The 23,511-nt window shown below is 31.1% G+C and overlaps 3 protein-coding genes across 9 annotated transcripts in view; 1 reads left to right on the top strand and 2 right to left on the bottom strand.

The window, feature by feature from the left end:
- The window catches only part of LOC106679977 (glutathione hydrolase 1 proenzyme), a 134,779-nt gene extending 128,024 nt beyond the window's left edge, over positions 1-6,755 (top strand). For all 7 annotated transcript variants that reach the window (XM_014419400.3, XM_014419404.3, XM_014419405.3 and 4 more), the window contains 5 exons: positions 912-1,155; positions 1,730-1,920; positions 3,630-3,870; positions 5,014-5,127; positions 6,220-6,755. In XM_014419400.3, coding sequence (XP_014274886.1) covers positions 912-1,155; positions 1,730-1,920; positions 3,630-3,870; positions 5,014-5,127; positions 6,220-6,366 — 937 coding nt within the window. In that variant the 3' untranslated portion in view covers positions 6,367-6,755. The remainder of the gene's footprint in view (positions 1-911; positions 1,156-1,729; positions 1,921-3,629; positions 3,871-5,013; positions 5,128-6,219) is intronic.
- Positions 6,756-9,382: 2,627 nt separating this feature from the next.
- On the bottom strand, positions 9,383-13,026 carry LOC106679958 (5'-3' exoribonuclease 2 homolog). Its single transcript, XM_014419372.2, has 2 exons — positions 12,759-13,026; positions 9,383-12,071 (listed from the first exon to the last, which is right to left on the bottom strand). Exon 2 carries the CDS (start codon positions 12,047-12,049, stop codon positions 9,506-9,508), a length of 2,544 nt encoding a protein of 847 aa, XP_014274858.1. The 5' UTR covers positions 12,050-12,071; positions 12,759-13,026; the 3' UTR covers positions 9,383-9,505.
- Positions 13,027-17,312: 4,286 nt separating this feature from the next.
- skd (mediator complex subunit skuld) overlaps positions 17,313-23,511 on the bottom strand; it is a 107,923-nt gene continuing 101,724 nt past the window's right edge. Inside the window, exons 28-31 of the mRNA XM_014419379.3 lie at positions 23,223-23,500; positions 22,276-22,545; positions 20,980-21,245; positions 17,313-19,679 (exon numbers count right to left, since the gene is read on the bottom strand). Coding sequence (XP_014274865.1) covers positions 19,547-19,679; positions 20,980-21,245; positions 22,276-22,545; positions 23,223-23,500 — 947 coding nt within the window. The 3' untranslated portion in view covers positions 17,313-19,546. The remainder of the gene's footprint in view (positions 19,680-20,979; positions 21,246-22,275; positions 22,546-23,222; positions 23,501-23,511) is intronic.

Here is a 23,511-nt window from a genome sequence, read left to right as displayed (position 1 = left end):
TACATAAATTTTGTGATATTAACTGATAAGTGTATTTGTTTTAATGATGACTTAGGCATAATAGACTGTTGCGCAAATTTTTTAATTGGATATATTTAAATGTTTTATTTTTCCAAATCTTATAATTTTCTTATGAATAAACAAGTCCAAAAGATTGAAGCCTACCTCAATAGAGTATAGCCAGGTTACTAACAAAAATAAATGTGTGGACTGTACATTATGCTTTTTTCATTTATATTATGTTTTATTTTATGTCATTATTTTCATTACATTTAACATAAATTGGCATAATATGGTTGGCCACTTAACATTGTTTTTTTAAAGAAAAAGAAGAGACAAAATACCACTATTTTTTATTTTTCCAGTATTATCAATATTTACTGATTTTGTAAATTAAAATTATTTATATATAAAATTATTATAAACGTTCATATATTTTACTGTGTAAATCTGTTTTACACAAACTTCATAAAGGTTTTCTAAGCTAATAGAAAATTACTTATAAATAGACATTTATGTGCAAAATTAAATTGAACTGACTGATAATTTTCAGTTTTCATTATTCATAAATCTCTTAAATTTAACAAATGGCAGGTATAAAAAAAAATTGTATTAGTATCTAAAAGAGACTTGTTACATAGTTGTTTTCACACCTCATCATCATGCTTTTTTTTTTTGCCCAAGCCCTCTATTGAATACCTATACACTCCCAGAGGGGAATATCTAATTAATTTCTTATGACGGTCATGGAATAAATATTGACTGACCCAGGCAGGTATCAAACTCGCAACATTCTGAACCAGGCTCTCTGGGACCCACTCCCCAATGTGCTCAACTATTACATCCTCCAACATGCTTTATTCGTAAGATTTAAATGTAATCCATTTTATAGAAATAATCCTTACTTACAGAGCTGATTGGATGGATCCAGTAAGTATTACACTAAAAGGAGGTGAACGAGTCTACTCAGCACCGCCTCCTGGATCTGGGCCCTTGGTAACCTACATTTTGTCTATTCTTGATGGTTATAACATGTCAAAACCAGCTAATTTAGATGAAGAGATATTAACCGTTCATAGAATGTTAGAAGCATTCAAATTTGCTTTTGCCAGAAGAACCGAGTTAGCAGATCCTAAATTTGTAAACATTTCGCAGGTAAGAAATTTAAATATCATACAATATTGGTTTCAAAATAGAGTAGTTCAACTTTATAGATACAGCCTATCATCTATCAGTGTAATTATTTAAAAGTTGAAATTGAAAGCTGCTATTTTATAAAACTTTTCTGAAAACTTTCTGAACTTATCCGCCTATCCTTTGGGGAGCGGGGACAGCTAAATTTAAAAAAATTAACTTGCTCTCATTTTTGCCTAAGTGTTTGTCAGTTGAACATCTAATGTATAAGTATTTTGTTTCCTCAATGAAAAATAATACTCTTTCATTCAATTAGCTAATTCTCAAGAGAAATAATTCATGAATGAAATATGGTCCGGGTGCGGTCAAATAAAACCCAAATAGTAAATGGGTGTACTATTTTTATTTTTATTGTTAATTTATTTTTATTTTTTTATGAGAAATAATTTAGTTTAAAAGTTTTAAAACTTTTACTTAAAATCACTCATATCATGTGATTACTTTTTTGTTGAAAATAAGCACTTGAGTACTTTTACCATTAACCTAACATATTAGATGACAATGGACTATTCCTAAAGGTAATACTTTTTTTCAGTTGGTACATAATTTAACATCTTCTCAGTATGCAATGAAAACTCGACTCAGAATAAATGACACAAGAACGTACAATGAACCGAACTACTATGGTGCAGTTTTCTACAACCAAGAAGATCATGGTACTGCTCATATTTCTGTTCTATCCAAAGATGGAGATGCAGTTTCAGTAACATCCACGATTAATCTTTAGTGAGTATCTGATTAAAGTAAAAAGATCATGATCTTAGTTTTATATTCTAAAAGAAAATTTATGAAGTTAAAACCATCTCTTTACATCTTTAATTTTATAAATGTATAGACCAGATATTGCTTTGTTTATTTTTTTACTTTCACTTAATACAACTTCAGGTAGAACAAATAAACAACCAATTCTAGCTTGAAGGAGAATGTAGTGATTTCCTGCTTAAGTTTGAATACTAAGTTGGTAAAACATATATAAATGTTCTGTAGCATCCACACACCAGTCAGCTAAAATGGGCATAACTACATTTTGGATTACAGTTACTTTTATACTTATATTTCTTAAAATCAAAACTCACTTTGTTTAATAAAAAAAAAAAAAGAGGAATTAGGTACAAATAAATATTTACAAATAAACTTAAGTTTAAAACAAAAGCCTCTAGTGATTTAAGTCATTATTTCATAAGAAGTTTTACTAATATCAACTTTATATCAAATATCATACTTTCTTCTTATTCTTCCTATTGCTATCATCCATGTTAGGTTCTTTTCAATGATTAATTTAGATACTATATTTGGAAGGTATAGGAGATCCATTTGTAGAACTTTTATTATATAATTTTGAACTATAACTATTTAGAATATGAAATCCTGTTTCCGGATTTATCATATAGTTGGGTTTATTATCAAGAAGCCCGTTAATTTTTCTTATCAAGTACCTTTGCAAAGTTTTATTCCACTATTCCTTTATTTGATTTCCTTTTTAGTCCTTATTCATTGTATCTATATTTCTCATTTAAATAATTGGTTACCGTTGTTCATATAAGATTTTAACATTCTGCTTTTATATCTCTCCAATTCCATATTTTGCCTCATAATATTTCATGTAAAATTAATAGTGATTTCAACTTCATGTTGTTCCAATACATGTATACATTTTTAATTTGTTTATCATATTTAATATGAATTTAAATCAAGTTTGGCTGTTGCAAATAATATTTATTCTGATAATTATTATTAGACGTGGAACCTAGAAGTTGTGAGACCCTGCTGGGGCACTCCCGACCTCTATAAAGTTGGTACCCTTAATTAGGAGGAAAACTTAGTAATTAAGCATGATCTTGAACCACTCACCTCCTTGCACAATAGTTGGTATTGGAACAGACCTTCCTAGTAGGAATGCTGAATCTCTGATCCTTCTTGGATTGTAGCAATACAGGAATTTTTTTTTATTATACATAGTGCTATAGATGAACCCCTAATTACTTTCTTAATTTTACTCTTGTCCTCCTATTATATATTCTTGCATTATTTATTTTGCTACCATTGAATTCTTATACCACTTCTGTTTTAATATTTTTTTTTTACCTCCTTTCTGGCTATTTCTAATATATGGGGGTTATCCTACTGGTTAAGACTCTAACCAGAATGTAACGGTCGAGTTTTCATTCTGTTGGACTGCTATGAAATAAAAGAAAACATACGCAGGCCAGAATTGAACCAAGGTTTTGAGGTTGTCATGGTGATGCCTTAACACGCCAAAATATCAGCACAGATTAAATCAGTGAAGCATTTATCGTGTTTTATTGATTTATTTATTACATTCCAAAACATCATCTTTTAATTCTATATTTAATGTAGTAAATTCAAATTTTATAGGGCAATCAATTTCTTTATAGAAAATTAAATTTAATATTAATAGCTGATGTTTTTAACAGTTTTGGAGCAGGTGCGACATCTCCAGGAACTGGCATTATATTGAACAGCGTGATGGATGACTTTTCTATTCCCGGTGTTGTTAACTATTTCCAACTCCCTCCATCTCCAAACAACTTTATTGAGCCGGGAAAAAGACCCCTATCCTCAGCATGTCCAACAATAGTCGTTGGTGCAGACGGTGAAGTGAAACTAGTCGTTGGTGCTTCTGGAGGTACCAAAATCACTACAGTTGTTGCCTGGGTGAGTTTCAAAATATTTCTTATTTCTAGATTATTTAAAAAAAATTAATAAAATAAAAATATTATTTTTAAGCCAATCACATGAAGAGTAAGGACTTAAGCCCTCTTACAAAAGTGCCAATCTTTCTTGTTTTGTACCACTTCAATCCATAATTGTGTAATATTGATACAATAGCCATACACACAGGTATACATGCTATGCTTTTATGTCAGATGTGCAGTGTCCCTTGAGTACTCCAAGAGGCTGTGTAGCAACCAATACAAGGAGTGCCTTTAAAGCAACAAAGAACATGTATCCCAACTAGTTTAAAGTGAATCAGAAAACCCTAATTTAATCTTTATTCATTCGAACAATGAATTTACAAATGTAACAATAAATTACATATTTTTGCAATGGTACCATTAAAATATATATAAGACATTGACACAAACTAACATGAGATGATTATTTCTTGGATTGATCATGGCACCCAAGACAGTATCTAGCAGCACCAATGTTCTTAAAGACAATAAGGAGCTCTCTCTGGCGAGCAAAGCTGAAAGCCTTAGTCTTCCAGTCACTAATAGATAGCGCTGTAACAGCACAGCTCTCCTAATCTCTGTAATTCATTTGTTGATTTTATTAACAAATATGGCACAGATCTCAATGCTATGTTATTGGAGATCTTACTTTGTTTATTCCTTGTTCTTCATCTTCTTCTCACTCTCTCTGCTTTGTGCTGGTGTGAATTCACTCACTCATGCTATATTTTCTTCTAAAAAATAAAAATTATCATATCTTTGCTCAGCCCTTCTGTTACATCTCCCTGAAATTTGTTCTTATGGGTTCCCCAACCCCTAATTGCTAATCCCCTAGTTGTCTAACTAATTAGTAGCATCTTGCTTTTTATATGATGATTAATTAATAATTTGGAATTATGTTTTCTCTAAATATTCCCTGATATACAGGGACTCGATGTAATATAAATGATAATTTATATAGAGAGTTTTATTTTAAATATTAAATTCGTCTGAGCTTTGCCTTTTTTCTGTATTGATTAGAGAGTTGTCAAAAACAATGTCTGTTATAACTGTATAAGGCAGGCTGGGTTTGCTTTCACTATTCAAAACGAGTATCCAAACTAACATTTTCCCTCATTTTAAGGTAATTATGAGACACCTCTGGTTTGGGGAAGATGTCAAGCAAGCAGTCGATGCCAGTAGGATTCATCATCAATTGGCTCCGATGGAGGTCAGCTATGAATATGGAGTCCTTGAGGTAACTTCTGTCTTTAATTTATCTTTTTACTTTATGTTACTAAAGTAAATATTTCCTAGTTTTGAATGATATGGAGAGTATATTTATAAACAGTGAATTCTAAATATTACACAGTAAAATCTTAAAGTAATTAAAAACTAATATATCAAGCGAAAACAGAACTCAATAGATCAGTAAGAACAAGTTTCCTTACTTTAGTTTATTAGACAAATTAAATAACTAAATTCACAACAATATTTCCAAATATATCTGTTCTTTCCACCTATTACCATTCACAATAAAACTCCCAGAAGATTTAAACCACTCATGTTGACAACGGATCCAACTATCTTCTTAAAACTGTTCCTCCTATTTCGACCCTGTTTCTAAGTAATAACCCCATTAACTTTAATTCAACATTTAAAAACCTTGGAATCACCTTTAACCACATCTGTTCTGGATAAGATGTCTCCTATATGTCCTATTTTATTTTTTCACCTTAAAGTGACTAAATCACTTTTGTCACCTATTCTCATTCGAAACCCCGTGACTCCTAGTCACTTCCTTAATATTTCCCCACTTTAAATACTGTTGAAATGTAATTAGAGGTATCTTTAGGGATCTCAAGGCAAAACTAAAACAATTAATAAATTGCCTTGTATGATTCATGGATTCTCAGGAATATCTCCATTTCATATTTTGATGAGGAGCTAAAGTGGCTTTACTCTTCTTACCTTCAAAAGTATTTCCTCGCATTCTTTCTCCACTAAGTTATTTGATTATGGGATGGATCTCAGATCTCCTTATACTCCAATCCTCAGTTCATTCCCACAATAATCGTTACTAGTCTCAGAATTATAAACAATGACCCATAAATAGTATTACTCAGTAATTTTTTTTTTTAAGTTAATAATATCATTTTTCTGTTTAAGACCTAAAAATTATTTTATTAAGATTTTTCATTGTTTTATTATGTATTCATTTCTTTTTTCATTTGTTAATCTTCGGCTCTAAAGCCCATAAAATATTTTTTAAGTATTATTCAAAAGGGACGTGTCTAATAACTGAAGAATTTATTCATATGAAGTTAATTTAAATATTAACTTGTTTCAGCAAGTGGTAGCTGGATTGAAGAAGCTGGGTCATAAAACAAATAGGTACAACGACCGTGGATCTGTAGTTTGTGCCATTGCCAAGAACGGAAGCATAATCTTTGGAAATGCTGATTTTAGAAAAGGAGGAGCAGTATTTGGATTGTAAAAAACAAATAATTCCTCTGTTTCGTTCTCTCTAGCTTTTAGATTTTACTTTGGCACCTTTAATGCTTTTTTTTTTTAAAGATTTGTTACTATTTATCCAGATCTCAAACACTGTACTTAACTGTCCGATGTATAATCCCTTTAATAATGGCACATTTTTTATGTTGGCAGATTCTGTATGTTTTAATGTAAAAACTAATTATTTTTTTACTCTAGTAATGGTGCCTGCATGGCTGTGAAAATATACCATTTAATGTTAAATAAACCTAATATTACTCCTTGTATATGATTCCATAATTTTAATAAGTATTGATTCCTTTAATTTATTTTTATTGACATATAATTATAAGTGTTTGTGTCTCATTCATTAAATACATTTTTTTAATTGTTTCATTGTTTAAGTATTGTTTTCCCCATCTAATTCAAATATATATCAAAACCCATGATTGAATTATGCAAATTTGCATATCTCATAATCATCAATAAGAATAACTTTGATTTTGATCTATAATGATGTGTTAAAAGTTTACCATGGATATTACATGAGAAGGTGGTTGGGAGTGCGGTTAGTAAAGAATACAAATAAGTACAAATCTTACATTCTAAGAAATTTAAAATAAAAATTAGGTTTTGAGAAATGTTATCTAATCTTAACATATCATGTGAAAGAGCATGGAACATACTGTAAAATGACAATTATCTGATATCTCTAGCTAAATTAGGAAAACTTCTGCAGTAATTCCAAAATGTGTTGTTCTCTGTTTTATTTGGCCTCTTTATAACTACTTAACAGTTCTGTAATTAAAAAACGAGAGGACATATATCAATCAAATTTTACAGTTGTCTGAGTCTATACCTACACAGCACCTATGCATAATTTGAAGAATATCTGAGAGGATAAGGTTCAAAAGTGTGTTGATTTGACAAGGGCCCAATAGCAATGGTTTGAGACAATAAAAAATTGATAAAAAGGATTATAAGATATGATCTAATAAAAATAATTATGTTGAGAAAAAACAATCAGAAATTATAAGTATAAAACATGCATGTAGTCAGTACATACCATATTACACAGGAGCTGCTCATGAAGACATTTTAAGATCTGAAAAAAAATAATGCAATATTAAGAATTTTTTTTTTCTTTTCTTACGTCGGCCCAAGACTCCCGTTGGAGTCCTACACTGCCCCTATTAAGAAGTTCTTCAGTTATTACAATCAGTGCAGGTGTAAAATAGTTTGACCAACACAATATTCTGTTTAATCAATAAGTTCAATTTTGAGATCACATTCATGAAATATGAGTGAATATAATTTATTAGTAAGATTCATAAAACAAAAATTTAATTATGAATGGCAAGTATGCGCCACTTTTATTTAAAAAATAAAATATAATTCATATTGAGATTACTTTATACAAAATACAAAAATAATTTTAACAACCAGTGATTTTTTACAAGATATTGATTATACTATTTCTTAATAGTGAAGTGTTTGAACTGGTTATGTGAAAGAAAATACCTTTTAAGTTTATAGTTTTTAAAGTCCTCATAAAACAAGCAGTGATTGGTCTCATGCCAAATTATATCTTAAAATGCTCAGTCAAATTAAAAGCTAAATGCCATCTTATACAACTTAAAATTTGTGGTTTTAAATTGAATTATATTTTATGTTATATGCCATAAAAAAAATTAATAACAATGTTATTTACCATCAAAACAATTTAAGAACAATATTTAATAATAATTTGAACTTACACATACATATATGGAAATCAGTTACTTACTTTCAGTTACTCTGTTACTTATAAAGGTGGTGTTTCAATTTTTACATTAAAAACCTTCATTCTTATCTCATTATAATATAAAATGCACTCAGAACAATAAAAAATCATCAAAATCATATTTTACTTTTAAATAATATGTTCTTACCTTCATATATTCTTACATTGGGAGAAGGATAACTTCTCAAACCACAGGAACACACCCAAAAACAGCTCCCTTAGAAATTTTAAAAGTATACTAGGTTCCCTAAAGTGCTATTTTTTAACAATAGTCTTATTAACAACTTCTTCTAAAATAACTTCGAAATCGGTTTGTTGATATTCTCCAAAACTATTAAAATCCCATTCCCTTCACCCATTTTCAAAGTCTCTAATAAACTACTCACATAATGATTACCCTTTTTAAACAACTCGCAAATACAACTTTCCTAATTTCTTTTACTTTTTATTAATAATAATTAAGAGAAGGGCTACGGACAGGTCCTGATTAAAAAGGAACCAACAGGGAATTTGCCCAGAGCGCCAATTTTTTAGAGGCGGGAGAACTTGAGGCGAAAAAATATGAGAGAAAACTAAGAGTTGTAGTACTTATAAAAATTCTAGACTTGAGACAAACAAGTACTTATGAAACATGTTTAAAACTCGTTTAACTACACTATAACTTTTTTTTTTTTGGCCGCAGTTACAATAGTTGTATAAAATTGCAACAACCGTTTAATTAATAAAAAAAAAATTAAATTTTTGAAATATTACAAAAAAAAAATCGAGTTTTTAGAAAACCTTTGTCTTTTGTTACACAAGTGGGCTTAAAACCGAATTTGTTAATTTTTATGTTTGAGAAAATTAGACAGGGTGGAAGTTTACGATTATCTGTCCTAAATCCCAGCAGACGGGAATCAGGGCATGGTGACAAACATTCCTACAGGAGTACAGGAGCTAATTTCTTCCTCATTTTTTGTTAGAGACTAAATTGAATTTTGATTTGGACACTGTTGTTAATGCGGAATAAAATCCGAATGCCATTCCTATCTATCTTCAAACACTGCTAATACGAAGAATATGAACGAACACACAGTATCGAAGCCTTCAGAGAGACATTATTAACATAATTATATATAATTATATATAATATAATTATATTTAATAATATATGCACATTAAATATAATTATAGATATGTATATATGTATATAATATACATAAGAACAAACGAGTTACTAAAACTTTAATAATGCAGCTTTATAAAAACATTTTTATTTTGTACGGACGACAAAAGAAAATAAATTAAAACAGAAATTCCACGTAATTTCATAAAATGTAAAAATAGAAATACAATTTGATTTTAGTCGATCCGACACGGTTTAATTCTTATGAGGCCTTGCCATTCCGTTTCTTCTTCTTCGTACTCGATTACGTTGAAAATTGCCATTATTTGTGAACCTGCTACTTCCTAATTCAACATCCCTCGTTCTGTAAGGATGGAAACGAATTTCACTACCATCTCTTGGGTAATTTTCGTTGTACAGTCTCATTCCTGAGTTAAATTCACCAGGTCTTACATCATGTTGCCAAACTGTACCTAATGGAATAAATAGTGAATGCGGAAGGTTATGGCTTATCATCCTAAAGGAAGATTCGCCCAAGGTTGCTTGTGCAGTTTGAGGAACCATTCCAATAATAGGATGTGAGTTATTTTCATTTTGCCCCTTATTTGAACTCCAGTTCTGTTGAAAATTGTTACGATTACGCCAGGTATTTGTTCTTTTGCTTCCCAAATCTTTGAAGTTGAGTACTCGAGGAGGTTCAATGACACCTTGCAACCTGATAGCTCTAAATTTATAATCCTCTGAATACTTAGGGTCACAGAAGGCAACACAAATTGTTGAATTCCTCATAACAGTATTAAGACCTCGTATAGGAGAAGGAATACTTTCTCCTTGATTAAATTCCTCTTGAACTATATATACATATCCATAAGCACCATCCGATATTAAAGGTGCTTTCTTTTTCTGGTAAATGGAAGGATCTAATTCATTAATGAATCGGAAACAATCCGCTTCTATCCCAATGTACAAACGGTCGTGACCATTTTTATTACGTTTAACTTCATCATTAGTCAGATCTTTGTAAACAGAAGCGAGTCCTCTTCTTAGTCTGTTTTCATCAACGAATGGCAATAACGCAACACCTTGCCATGCAAAACGTTTACCATTTAAATCGATCATAAAATCTTCAGGATAAAAGTCTAAAATCGGAGACATGGGATTAGTCATTAAATCTGCCCAAGTAGGTGGAACTAGTGTAGAACTTGCAGCAGGAAAAACACTCATCAGTTGCTCAAGTGGGCTGAAAGGACTAGTGTTCTTTTCAAAGCATGTATTACAACGAATAATATTAACGAAATCAGAAGCAAATGGAGCGTAATGATAAGGATAATACCATTTCCATGAAGCACAACCCTGATAATAATATTTCAATATCCAGCATAAGCCAATGACGTATTCAAAACCTATTGTGTATCTTTCCTCTGGATTGTCCCCACCACAATTGAATTTAAGCCTATAATACCTCTCTTTATAACCTCCTTGCCAAAGCTTAACTTCGTCAATAGGTTCTGGTTCATCTTCAATACTCTTATTCATTGTTTGTCGCATTTCTATAAGCTTTTTTTGTTTTAAACGTCGTCTGAAATTATTCTCATTAACTCGTCGTTTTCGAAATATTTGATCTTCAGTTTGGCCAAGATGAGTCATGATTAGCTGTACTCTATCGAGATTGACCTCACCGCTATCAGTAATAAATCCACCTGTTCGATAAAGAGTCTTCTTGTAAAGTATAACAAGCCTGTCTATTGCCCCCTCACGAATTTCAAGAGACGGCAAGTGAGGTATGAAATCATTTCCAACGAAAAAACACATAAATACCCAATCATCCAATGCTCTTTCAAAGTTATACTCAAAAGGTAAATCAGGCATTTTTAATTCTTCTTCTAAATATTCTCGGAGGACATTAAGTCTTACAAAGATATATCTAGTAGGGGCACCCATAATTGAGCTGTCTATATTGTCAACCACGCCCACGCCTTTACATTCAGTCAACTCATGTCCAGTCTGACCACAGAGATTACAACGTTTAGGCTCATTTAAAACAAACTCTTCTCGAATAATCGTGAAGTAAAGTTCGTGAGTTGCCAGACCAAGCATTATCAAGTCACCATCAGCACCACACAAACAATGATGAGTATTCGGGTCATGGTCACCATGAGCCCTTTGCCTCCTGATGAAATCCATAATTTTGTGTTCTCCTTCTCCTGGAACACTAGCATCTGACAAAATCACTTTAATATTTTTCCAGCCAGGATCACTTGCTAATCTGTCATATATGTAATAATTTAAACATTCCGTAAGATTGGACATGAAAGAAGTACCAGGAGTTATACAATTGCTGTCGAAATGACTAGGTTTATCCTTTTCTAGAGGTAAGTTCACACCTTTCGCTTCCAGCTGAGACCTAATCAAAGCAATCTGGTTTACTTTTTCAGCTCCTTCCTTAGCAGCCCTAAACCTCCTAGACCGTTGCTGATTCATTTTCGCTCTTGGGGCAACGCCATCTACAGCTAAGTAAAGAAGTTTACGTGGCCTCGCAATTTTAAAAATTCTATCAATGCATTTAAAAATAGCTAGCATCATTTCATCTTCATCTTTAGGAGCTGGCTTGTTTTCCGGATGTGTACAAGGATGTATAATGCCATTCATATCGAGATATAGGTTATCGAATTCCACACCATTTGGATTAGGCTTAGTGGAATCAACTTCTTGTCCATCTTCTCCCAATTCTTCAACACAGTCCACAATTACAGATGGATATTTTCTTATCAACCAACGGAAAAATGCTGGAACCCCCATTTCAAAATGTCAACGAAGCTGACTAAAAAAGTAAATTTCAAATTTTCAGATAAAAATATTTGTTTTTTAAACACTACCAACATATCAGTAACTAATAGAATTAATTAACCATTTAAAGATTTCTTTTATCTTAAGAAACAAAAAAAAATTTTTTTTAAGTTTAAACTATTTTGAGAAAAAATATATATAAAAAAAAGAAATGAATTTTGGTGTTTTTCGAACACTTAGTTCCTTCAATTAACCTAATGTACAAAATCCAAACAACGTATTCCAAAGCACCACTTTTACTTTCATGGTCTTTGTTGTGTGTCTTTGAAATCCAGTCGTTCAAAATTTTAAGTGTAGGGAAGGTTTTGAGTGCTTCGTTCATTCCGTGTGGTTCACTGTGCTCTACCAAAAAAATGTCAAAAAATGAAAATTGTGGTCAAACCTGCTTTCTGTTTATTGTCAATCAAAATAGACAATACAAGAACTGTTCGATATCTCATTTACAAGTAAACGTCAGTCGAACTGCTAAGAGCCAAGGACTTTACAAATCAAGTCTTTGAGGTGACGACTATCATTCCTACTAACCGCCTTACCCTTTAAGTATAGAAAGGTAGGCATAGGTCTCAGCACTCTACTTTATCCTCATTTTTAGAACTGATACATGTTTTGTATTAGTAAGAAGATACATTAATAGAAGATACTTTGAATAATAACCAATTACCAAAATGTTGTTATATAAAAAATAAGAATCTGTAGAGGATAGAAATCACAAAATAAGGCAGTTGGGCATTTTAGCCATGTTGTCGCACTTAGTCCCAATACAGCAACGAACGGACTAACTTAAAAGCCTTTCCTTTAGACCATCAATAGCCAACGTAGACTGTACATGTCGCCAGTTCTCCTGTTAAGTTCTGTTGAATGGATGGGATATCGAATGCGAAATATCGATAATTTTTTTTATCAAAATATTGAAATTATTTTAATATTGAATTTATAAAATATCATAAACATATGGTTTTCTAATCTTCATATATGTTTTCTAAATTAATTATAAACTTTTTTTCTATTTATGTATGTGCTGATTCTGAAATTCGAAACCAGGGTTACTTACCCTACTCCCCTTCATAGGAGAAAGAGTCAAAAAGAGGGGACTACGGCAACCGAGCGGAAACTTAATTAATATCCAACATTTTTCATATTCATATTCATATTCAACAATTTCCATTTCTGGCTTCATATTCGTATTTTTGTATAGTGATTAGTCATCAACAACCAGGCGAAAATGTTGATCAATTCTTACAACTACTTAGTTCTGATTGTGGATTCAAAACTGTCACAGCTGAGGTTATAGTGCTGAATACATCAGAGACGCATTTATTAATGGATTAGCGTCAAGTAATATTCGGCAACGACTTTTAGAAAATTTTACTCTTAGTCTTAATGAAGCATTTGCAAAAGCCCAGTCATTAGAATCAGCTCAGTCATTTTCTGAGTCGTATATTACAAATCATTCATTTATTGCATCGTCTGAGCAGTCTTCTGGAGAGACTAATCAGTTGAATCCTCAGCTATTAACTGCTGCCACAAACTCGAAATTCTTCTTTTGTGAAATACAAATTAAAACAATACCCTACTACCTCAGAAGTCGCCATGACTTCTTCCTCCTTAGCTATGTCCATATATGCATTCTGTTCTATAAATTTGCAAATCTTAGGTAGTAAATATTGTAACACGAAGTTGAGTGTACTCAAAGACTGTTGTGGCGATGTTATACTAGGTCACGATATTCTTAAGCAACATACAAGTTTATAAATTACATTTGGGGGTAAAAAATCCTATTCGAGAATCAGTAGTAGCCTTGTGGGCAATAATTGAAAAAGTGGGGCCTGCTTCGTTGATTAAACATTTAATGTCAAATTGTAAACCAATTGCTATAAAATCCAGACGACATTCCGATGAAGATGAAAAGTATATTCAGTCTAATATTGATTTTGGGGGAGGCCCAGTCTCGGCGACGGGATGTAGCGTCATATATCAGTCATATAGCGTCATATAGTCAGTGGGAAAGACCAAGCTGAGCATCACTTAAATCTAGAAAAGTTTTTAAATGCTTCTAAGAAATATAACAACTTTTATTAGAGAAAAATCACATTTCAATTTAAGATCCATAAAATTTCTATATACCTTATCAACAACAACATACTAAAACCAGATCCTGATAGACTGAAGCCGTTGATCGATTACCCTATATCCAGAAACAAGGCATCTTTACAGCGAGCTGTTGGTATGTTTGCTTACTATTCTAAATGGGTGTCAAGGTTTTCTGATAAGATACATAGATTGGTAAATTGTAAGACATTCCCAATGGATGCACAATCTATCCAAGATTTCAATCACTTACGGAACTGCATACTTAAATCCTTCGTCGTAAATATTGAAGATAATATTCCATTATGCGTAGAAACAGATGCCTCTGCTGTAGCAATTGGAGCTATTCTGACGCAAAATAAACGATCTGTCGCTTTTTTCTCAAGAACTCTGTCTAAAAGCGAACAGCATCATTCGGCTGTTGAGTAGGAAGTCTATGCCGTAATTGAAGGCATTACTAGGTGGGACGAAAACTTCAACTAATGGAAGATCAAAAATCCATTTCTTATATATTTGATATTATTATATATTTAATTTCGGAAAAATTAAAAATTTACAAGATGGTGCTTAGAACTAGCTTCTTATAACTATGACATTCTCAATCGACCTGACATTGTCAAATGTTTGTTGCAGCAGATGCTTCTGTTCTTGAATTAGTATTCATAGTAGTCTATGAAGATAGGATGAACCACGTTATAGTAGTATTCAAGAACAGAAGCATCTGCTGCAACAAACATTTAACAATGCCAGGTCGATTGAGAATGTCATAGTTATAAGAAGCTAGTTCTAAGCACCATCTTGTAAATTTTTAATTTTTCCGGAATTAAATATATAATAATATCAAACACTACTACGAAGATAGGATGAGCCACGTTATAGTGCATTAAACTAACTTTAATTTGAGTGATAATAGACATCTGTACGTCGCATAGTTCTTGAGATAAAGATTCCTCAAAATAAATTCACTAACTACTGATTTTTCAGTGCATTTAAAATAAAATGTCGCAATTTAAAAAGTACGTAATTGAACGTAAATAGCTCTATTAAGACTCACCTTTTTAGCAAATTTACTCTGCTATAAATGATGTTTTTTTACGTTTTCTAGTGTTGTTGGTAGTTTTAAAGATATAGAGCTCCCTCCAAATGAAAAATTAATTTTTTTAATGTTTTGAAACAGCCGCCATTTCGAATTCCCCTAACTATACTTGGCAGGCTCATCAGTTCCAACTCGTTACTATAAATAGTTTTCATTAAAATAATAACTGGGAGCGAAATAACTGACTTTTTTCTCCTCTTGGACTATTAGGGATTGATCTGATCATATCAATTCTATTCACTATGTGCCAAAAAAACAAGGTTTAAATGTTTTTCAGATTAATTTCAATTCCACCTTTCAACTGTTTTTACTTTTTGTTTGCTTTGTACATCAAATTTTCTCTTTCCTCGTTATCCTATGTTTTATTCGCCCAAGGAAAAATTTGGTATAAAATAAAACAAAAGCAAATTTTAATACTTTATAATAAAATAGCAAAAAGGAAATTTTGTGCTGAAAGGTAATCAGGACACACTAGAAGAAATTAGAAAACATATAGTATCCTTCTATTAGTTCCTGAATACGAAAGTGAACGAAAATTTTATGAATACTTTTATTAGTGATAACACCCTTGTACTCATCAAAATCAATACCTTTAAAACTTTAATTTTATATATTCCATAGTATTTCTGAACCTCTTTACATAAAATGTATATGTTAATTTTTTTTATATATGAAGATCCTCTGAAGTGCTAAGATAGAAAATAATTGTTGATTTGTCACACTACCTCCTCTAAAAATTCTTAGGCAGCCATTTAGTCACCAGGATGGTCAATGGAAATCAAATTAACTTTCTTTCATTATTCACAATTAAGATCACTTAGCTTTCAAAAATGGAATAATAGGTAGTTCAGGACACTGATGTTTGTGAAATATTATTTATTCATTAATAATGTCTTCATCTCCCAACCAAATTAAAGAAGTATTGATGTGATTTTTTTTTCTTGTAATCATGGGAGGAGTATTTTCCCCAATTAAGTCAGTTTGGCTTATAAATAAAAAAGTACTTAAAAATTCTGTTTGTTCCTTTAGACCCACATTGACACATGATGTCTGTTTATATAACATTTTCAAAATAATATTGGTTTGACATTGAATATTATGTTCAATGTAAGGTTTTATCATGATAGATGTGAAAATGCTTTTAAGCAGAAAGATTTTTTGTTAAAATCTGTTTTATATTGAAAATTGTTCATGATCAAAAAGTTAAGATAGAACACCACAAAAAAAAAAAAAATTCTATAACAATTAATGCAGTGATAAGGCACTTTTTCAGTTTATAGCTACTACTCCATTGAATTATTCCTACATGACAATTGATATCACGAAAACTATTATCTAGAATGTGTGCCTGCTTTAGAATTTTATAATGAAGCTTCTCTGAAGGCAATACAAAAAAAAAATTATATCAGTAGATTTTAATTTTTAAAACTTATGATAGCTAATTATTGGAGAAGTTTGTCGGGGGGTGCGGTCAGCAAAGAACAACATAAATAAACAAAACCATATTTATTTATTTATGCCATTTTTTTATTATGCCGGCATAAATAAATAAATATGGTTTTGTTTATTTATGTTGTTCTTTGCTGACCGCACTCCCTCCCCCCCGAAAAACTTCTCCAATCATTAATCTACGGTCAACTATCTACACCTCATTTGATAGCTAAATAGTACCAATTTTGGAAAATGAACAAAAAAAAAAAAAAAAATATATTTCATATTTACTTCAAGTAAATATTGTTAATACTATTAGTAAATATTTTGGGAATCTTTAATTTTCAAATAAATTTAGGGGATTCATTGTTATCTAATTCAAGAATAGTGTAAGCACTAATATAATTGTTTAAGCAAGCTTAACAAGAAAAGAACTGTGAAACAAGAGCTAAGAATTCTTAACCTTTCATCAGTAAATGGTGAAATAGGTTGTGGAGTCAGAGTAAGCAATGGTAAAATTTTTAAGATACATCCTATTTCAACTATAAATTAACATCTTTATTTAAAGAGGGAGAAATATCAGTTCAATAAAACATATGATCTCTTTCAAAATTATATATTTAAAAATATCTGAATGTTTACATACCGCTGCTATGAGTTTCACAATTTAGTTAAAAAAAAAAAAGTAATAAACAAAAAAACTATTTTGACCACAAAAGACCTATAGAAGAAACAGAATAAAAGAATATTACAGTAAAGGAGATAAACTATAGAAAAATTAAAATATATAAACAAAGAAAAACAATATATTTTTTCCTTGATAAATTCCCTTTTCACTCATGGGCTAATATATTTTCCTATATATGTTAAAAGACCAACTTTACAACTTTTCCTTTTTCAATAATGCTAACATTTTCTACTAACAGTAAATATAAAATGTACATACATAATTGAACGATACATGCAGCAGTCATGTTTTGTACTCTCTTTCTATTATAATTAGTCAGTTATACTTTTTTTTCTCTTTTCTTTTTTTGTAATACAACAATTGGTAATGGTTGCTCAACAAAAGAAATAATAATAAAAAAAGAAATAAATAAAAATATGATCTTTCACTTTTTAAAAAAAGAATCTTTATTCATTGACTGTACAAATACACATCCTACAACCAGAGACTGTACAAAAATAGTTATAGGTTAGCGCTAGGGGGTTGGAAATGGGAGTGGGGATATGTGATTATAGAAGAGATAATTGACACTTCTTGCGTGCCCACAACCAAATTGACCGATTGGCTTTCTTCTACTATTTCCATTTCTTCATTAAGTTTCGAATATAGTCAATTAGATTTTTTTCTTTTTTTGTATTTTTTTTTAAGGTAGTGGCCCCCAGAGCTTCAATTTCCTCACTATGCACAACATATAAATATATATATGTTATACCTTCAAATATATAATATATGTTCTCCTACACTACATAATAAATAACATATAACAATTTCTTTATACTTATATAATACAAATGTTAAATGAATCTGATCTAATGGAACCTTTTTGTTCATAAAAACTTCCTGCCTTTATGTACATATAAAGAACAAATCTTTTTCGTCATGATACTAAAATGAAAAGAGTTCTATAAAAAGAATAACGCTTGAATATTCTTGAATAACTAACAATACGGCCGCTGATACCATCTTATCGGCATCGTTAGCTCTTTGGTACTTACACATTTTTTCATAAATCCTTCAACTGAATACTATTCTCATTAAGTTACTTTCTTAACATATTGTACGTATTTACAAAATACTTTTCGTCCATAATGTACATAATACATTATATATTGTGTCTATGTACATACATAAATTTACAATAGGAAAGAAACTACTTAACCCTTTGGTTATTAGTCCTTTAGAATGAACTACTTGGTCTTAAAGCGGGTTCTTTGAAGAAATCCACTTAAGCATGACGTCCTTAAGTTCCAATTTATATTAATTCCATAATTTATTTAATTCTTATGATACATATATAAATATATACATAATTTACAGAAACAAGCTGTAAACAAAAAACAGATGCATGATATCACCAATGCAAATGTAAAATTAATCTATTAATTTTTTGTTTTCAATTTAATTAAAATTACATCATCCTATATAAATATATTTACATATAAAACTTCTTTAAATTGTAATATATATCCCTATGTATGTATATTTATCTATAATTTTATTTAAATGGAGTCACTATTTCACTCAATATAAATATATATATAATTTAAAGAACCGATAACAACCTAATTTACAAAGAGGGAAGGGAAATAAATGATAACAATTTAACTTAATATATTAAATATTAAACCTAAAAACCTAATACCGAAAATTCTTATTCGGGTGGAAGGAAAAATATTTACAAATTCATACATATATAACTATATACAATCGTAAAGTAGATTACAATCTTCTTCAATCGTACTTAAATTAGATGAAAAATTGGAATGGAAGTGAGAAATATCCCTTATTGTTGAAGAAAGAAAGAAAGGGGTTGGCTGAAAAATGAGCCAGGCAGTTATGATTCGTTACATTTTACAATAGATTCTTCTTAAAAAAAAATAATAACAATAAAACAACAAATAGGCAGCTAATATTTAGGCCATAAAACTGTATAAAAAAATCTTTTTAAACAGTTAGTTCGATAAATGAAAATGTTTTTTTAAAACAATAAATTATAAGTATATAAATTATTTCTATATATATTTATATAAGTTATGTATATGTATATATATAAACATATATATACATATACATAATATAAAAGGAGGTACAAGAGTAAGTACTAAGACTAGGCTAATGCAGCAGTCATGTGGTACAGCTGCATGAGGACTTGCATGTGGACTGGCAGGCATGAGAGACGGTCATGTGTGTTTGAGTCGAGAGCTAGCCACGACAGAGCATTATATCCCTCCAGCACATATCTATCATAAAATCAATCACATAAATTAACAGATAATATAAGGTATGTTATTAGAGGTTTTTAAAATCTAATACATAAAATTTAACTTAACTAAGCCCACATAAAGCGTGAATATTTAAGTTAGTTAAAACAATGACGATGTAAAACTCAGATCAAATCCACAAAAGACCAGGTGTATTAAAGAATAAATTACTGCTTTGTTTTAACAACTTTTCTTACGATTTCAAGAACATAAAATTTGTTGTAGTACAATCAAAAAATGCCCTTAGCAACAGACAGATAATTAAATTTCAGTATTTTGAGGGAAAATTGTTTTAATAGAATCACGAGATCTTGGTCAATAATTAGTCATCCAACTTGAAAATCGGTTGAGCCGTCTGCTTAAAAATTGTCACAAACCTGCTGATTAGCAATTTATGAGATACCCTAAAACACATTATTTGTTCTCGCTGGGTCATGTAAAAATTAACAATAGATACTCCTTAAATACAGAAGATGGTTAAGGGTGTGGTCAGCAAATAAATAAAAATTTATTTATTTGAGCCTATGTTTCGACCTAAATTTCAGGTCTTCACCAAGGATACTCTGACGAGACCATCCCTTCTGACTGAGCATAACTCTGTCAGAGCATCCCTGATGAAGACCTGAAATTCAGGTTGAAATGTCGACACAAATAAAAAAGTTTTTGTTTATTTGCTGTCAGTACCCCCGACCGTCGTCTCCTCATATTAACCTACAGTCAACTAATAACACCTCATCATAAATAGAAAAGAATTTAGAAAATATATATAAACAAAATAAAGGTTCTTGTGATGGATAAGAAGAAACCATACCAGAAATCATTGTATGGGCTAAAAAAAATAGAAGAACTTCAATCTAAAATTATGAAAGATTATGAAAAGGTAGAGGAGGAGGTAGTAAGAATGAAATATCTGGATGGTTCCCATCAGCCCTTTTGTACTTTTTTTTTCCATTGAGATAAGAAACTAAACTATCAATGTAACATGCCATACTAAAGTAATTTTTTTTTATTACAAGATAATAAAAGAAACATGTATAATAAAGAACATCATGCAGATGCCATTCAAGTCAAATATCATCCACATTACCAGACATCCTTTATACTGCATTTTAAAAATAGGTAAGGAAGGAAAGGTGGATAAATGTCCGTAGGCCATTGTTAAATACTCCCATCAACCTGAAACATTCTTCAAGGCTATGGTCATTCATCAATTATATTTACTTAACATGCTATAGCTGACCTAAAAATAGCTAAAAGTAAAACTTGTATCCAAACATACCTAAGTACATCTGTGGTATACTGAGAGTCCAAGGCATGGCCAGCAACAGCAGTCTGCTGCTGTAATAGCTCATCTGAACTGGCCAATACAGCTGTCGAATGGAGATGGAGAGCGTTTTTGAGGAAAGGTGGCGTTACTGTCTCCAAATGAGGGCAAGCAGACCAGAACCAGCGAGGCATCCTTCCCGTGGGAGCGGTAGAGACCAGGTAACCAAGGGCCAGGGGTTGTTGCAGCACGGTTCCAACTTCCTCGCTCCCTTCACCACTCTACAACAGAAGATCCACAGTTCTCTTTTAAAATAAGATCATATATTATATTCATTAACTTAATTAAATACATACCTAAATGAGTTATTTAACAAAAGTTATTATATCAATTTTGGAAAGTCTTTATTTGTAAGTTAATATACGATACTTATTGTGTAGATAAGATAAATTTTGAAATAAACTGCTACATTCATTAAAATATTTACATAATACTCATGGGGAAAATGGGAGTTACCATAGCAATGGTTACATTCCTCCTTGAGGGATAACATGATGAACCTTAAGGAGCTCCTATCTAGTGCTGTGAGTGGCACACAAGTCAATGTGAAAGCACTGGGGAGGGGAAAAAGAACTGTCCGGAGAGGACTGCTTCTTCTCAAAGTACAAATTCAAAAATATAGACTCTGAGCTCTTCTATCTGTGATAAAGAATTTTGTATATGTGGATAAAGAAATCTGATAATAATTAAGAAAGAAGAAGCAAATGTCAGATTCCTTTTCAAGTTGTAATTCTAAAAAAATATGAAAGCAAGTAACTTAGTAACAGAAATTGGAGATACTCCAGTAAACCTATCCCCATTTATGCTGTACATTCAATGAAATAGTTATTTCAAATTAGTTTAAAAAAATTAAATACATAATTTAGATTAATTTAGGTCTATATTTATATAGAGAAAAAAATTCCTGATAATTTTTTATTATTTTACACTAATAATATTTAAAGGGAAAATTTAGATCTAATTATATATAAAATGTTTGTTTCCATAGAATTAAAAAAAAAAAATCTTATTTCTTATATTCATATTCTGAATAGGAATTTCCTAAATGTTTATGGTGGGCCTAGCCTTAAATTATACTAACTATTAAACACTTTAAACTTTCATCAGTGAATGGTGAAATAGCTTGAGGAGCAGGAGTTGGCAATGCCAAAACATTCAAACCCACCTAATTTTGTGATGTAAATTATTGCTCAATTAATGTTGTAACAAAATAAAATTCAATACTACCGATATAATGCAACCAATACATACCGTCCTGGCGATAGAGTGTTGATAGGGAGAGTGTGGATGCGAATGTGGTGGTGTGGGGCTCGGCGAGTCAGGCCTTCCTCCCCTGCCAGGGCCACCAGCACCCTCGGGGCTTCTTGGTCCACCAGTCCCATCAGCCTCCGGCCAAGTAGAGAATATATCATGAAAGTCTGACATCCCTTCAGGCATGTCATCATTCAATACTGAGAATAGTTCATCATCACCTAGGTCAGGATCGTTGATATGCTGTTCTTGGAATGCTGTCTGTGAGGACTGTAAACAAGAAAAATAAATATTAATAATAAACAATGCGTAATCATACTGATTAAATATATGGTAGAAATACATTATAAAAAATATATATCAGAAATGAATCAAATATTGATAAAAAAGCTAACCACCAGATTTTATTATAACATTTAAGAAACCCTTCAACACTAACAAAATATTTGGGATTGAATTTGTGTAACAGTCCTAAATGTGGGATATTTTGAGAAAATAATTTAGCAATTTAACATGAGATGCTGTTTATGAAATTTAGTAGAATTGAGACCATCTCATTTAGAAGCTTCTATTCCTCATTTTCCAGTGGTAACTGCATGACATGAAGCCCCTCTGACTAGTTGAGTCCTTACCAGAGACATTCCAAATTTCTAGGAAAATTCTTTCGCTGAATAGCCATATTTTCAGAAGCTTATATAGTTCACTCCGAGGAGGTTTTAAGAGAATTGGAAGTAACTCATATAGAGAATATAACTCATTTTTTATATTTTTGAATAGTGGAAGTTTTTGCTAGAACCCACTCAATTATAAAAAATAAAATTTGTAAAAATATTGTACATACCATCAAATTTACAGGGAAAAATAAGGCTTGTCATTTTTTGATCTTTTGGTATTAAGAAATAATAAATAAAAGGAAACTAAATGTGATAAAAAAAATGAAACTGAACCTGGGTGGTGGCTGATGTCGGAAAAACAAGAATATGAGTGGCAGAAACATCTTGAGGCGTGGACAGGGAACATTTGACAGATGCCTGACTGAACCTCTCATCAGGAGTGAACTGGTCAGGCATCAGCCGGAGTGCCGAGTCTGGTTCCAGTGAGACCAGGCAAGCTGAGAGGATGCATGGCACATCATGTGGATAAAGCAGGTTACATTGCCCACAGATGTCTTTCAAGTTTTTTGAAGCTTTCAGCAGTGATTTACGGCTCAGTAACCAACTCCAACCTAAATGTTTA

Source organism: Halyomorpha halys, unplaced genomic scaffold (genome assembly GCF_000696795.3).
Source record: "Halyomorpha halys isolate HHAL.00 unplaced genomic scaffold, Hhal_1.1 Scaffold237.1, whole genome shotgun sequence".
Taxonomy (NCBI): Eukaryota; Metazoa; Arthropoda; class Insecta; order Hemiptera; family Pentatomidae; genus Halyomorpha; species Halyomorpha halys.
Note: the sequence above shows the minus strand (reverse complement) of the source record. Positions and strands in the feature narration are given on the sequence as shown.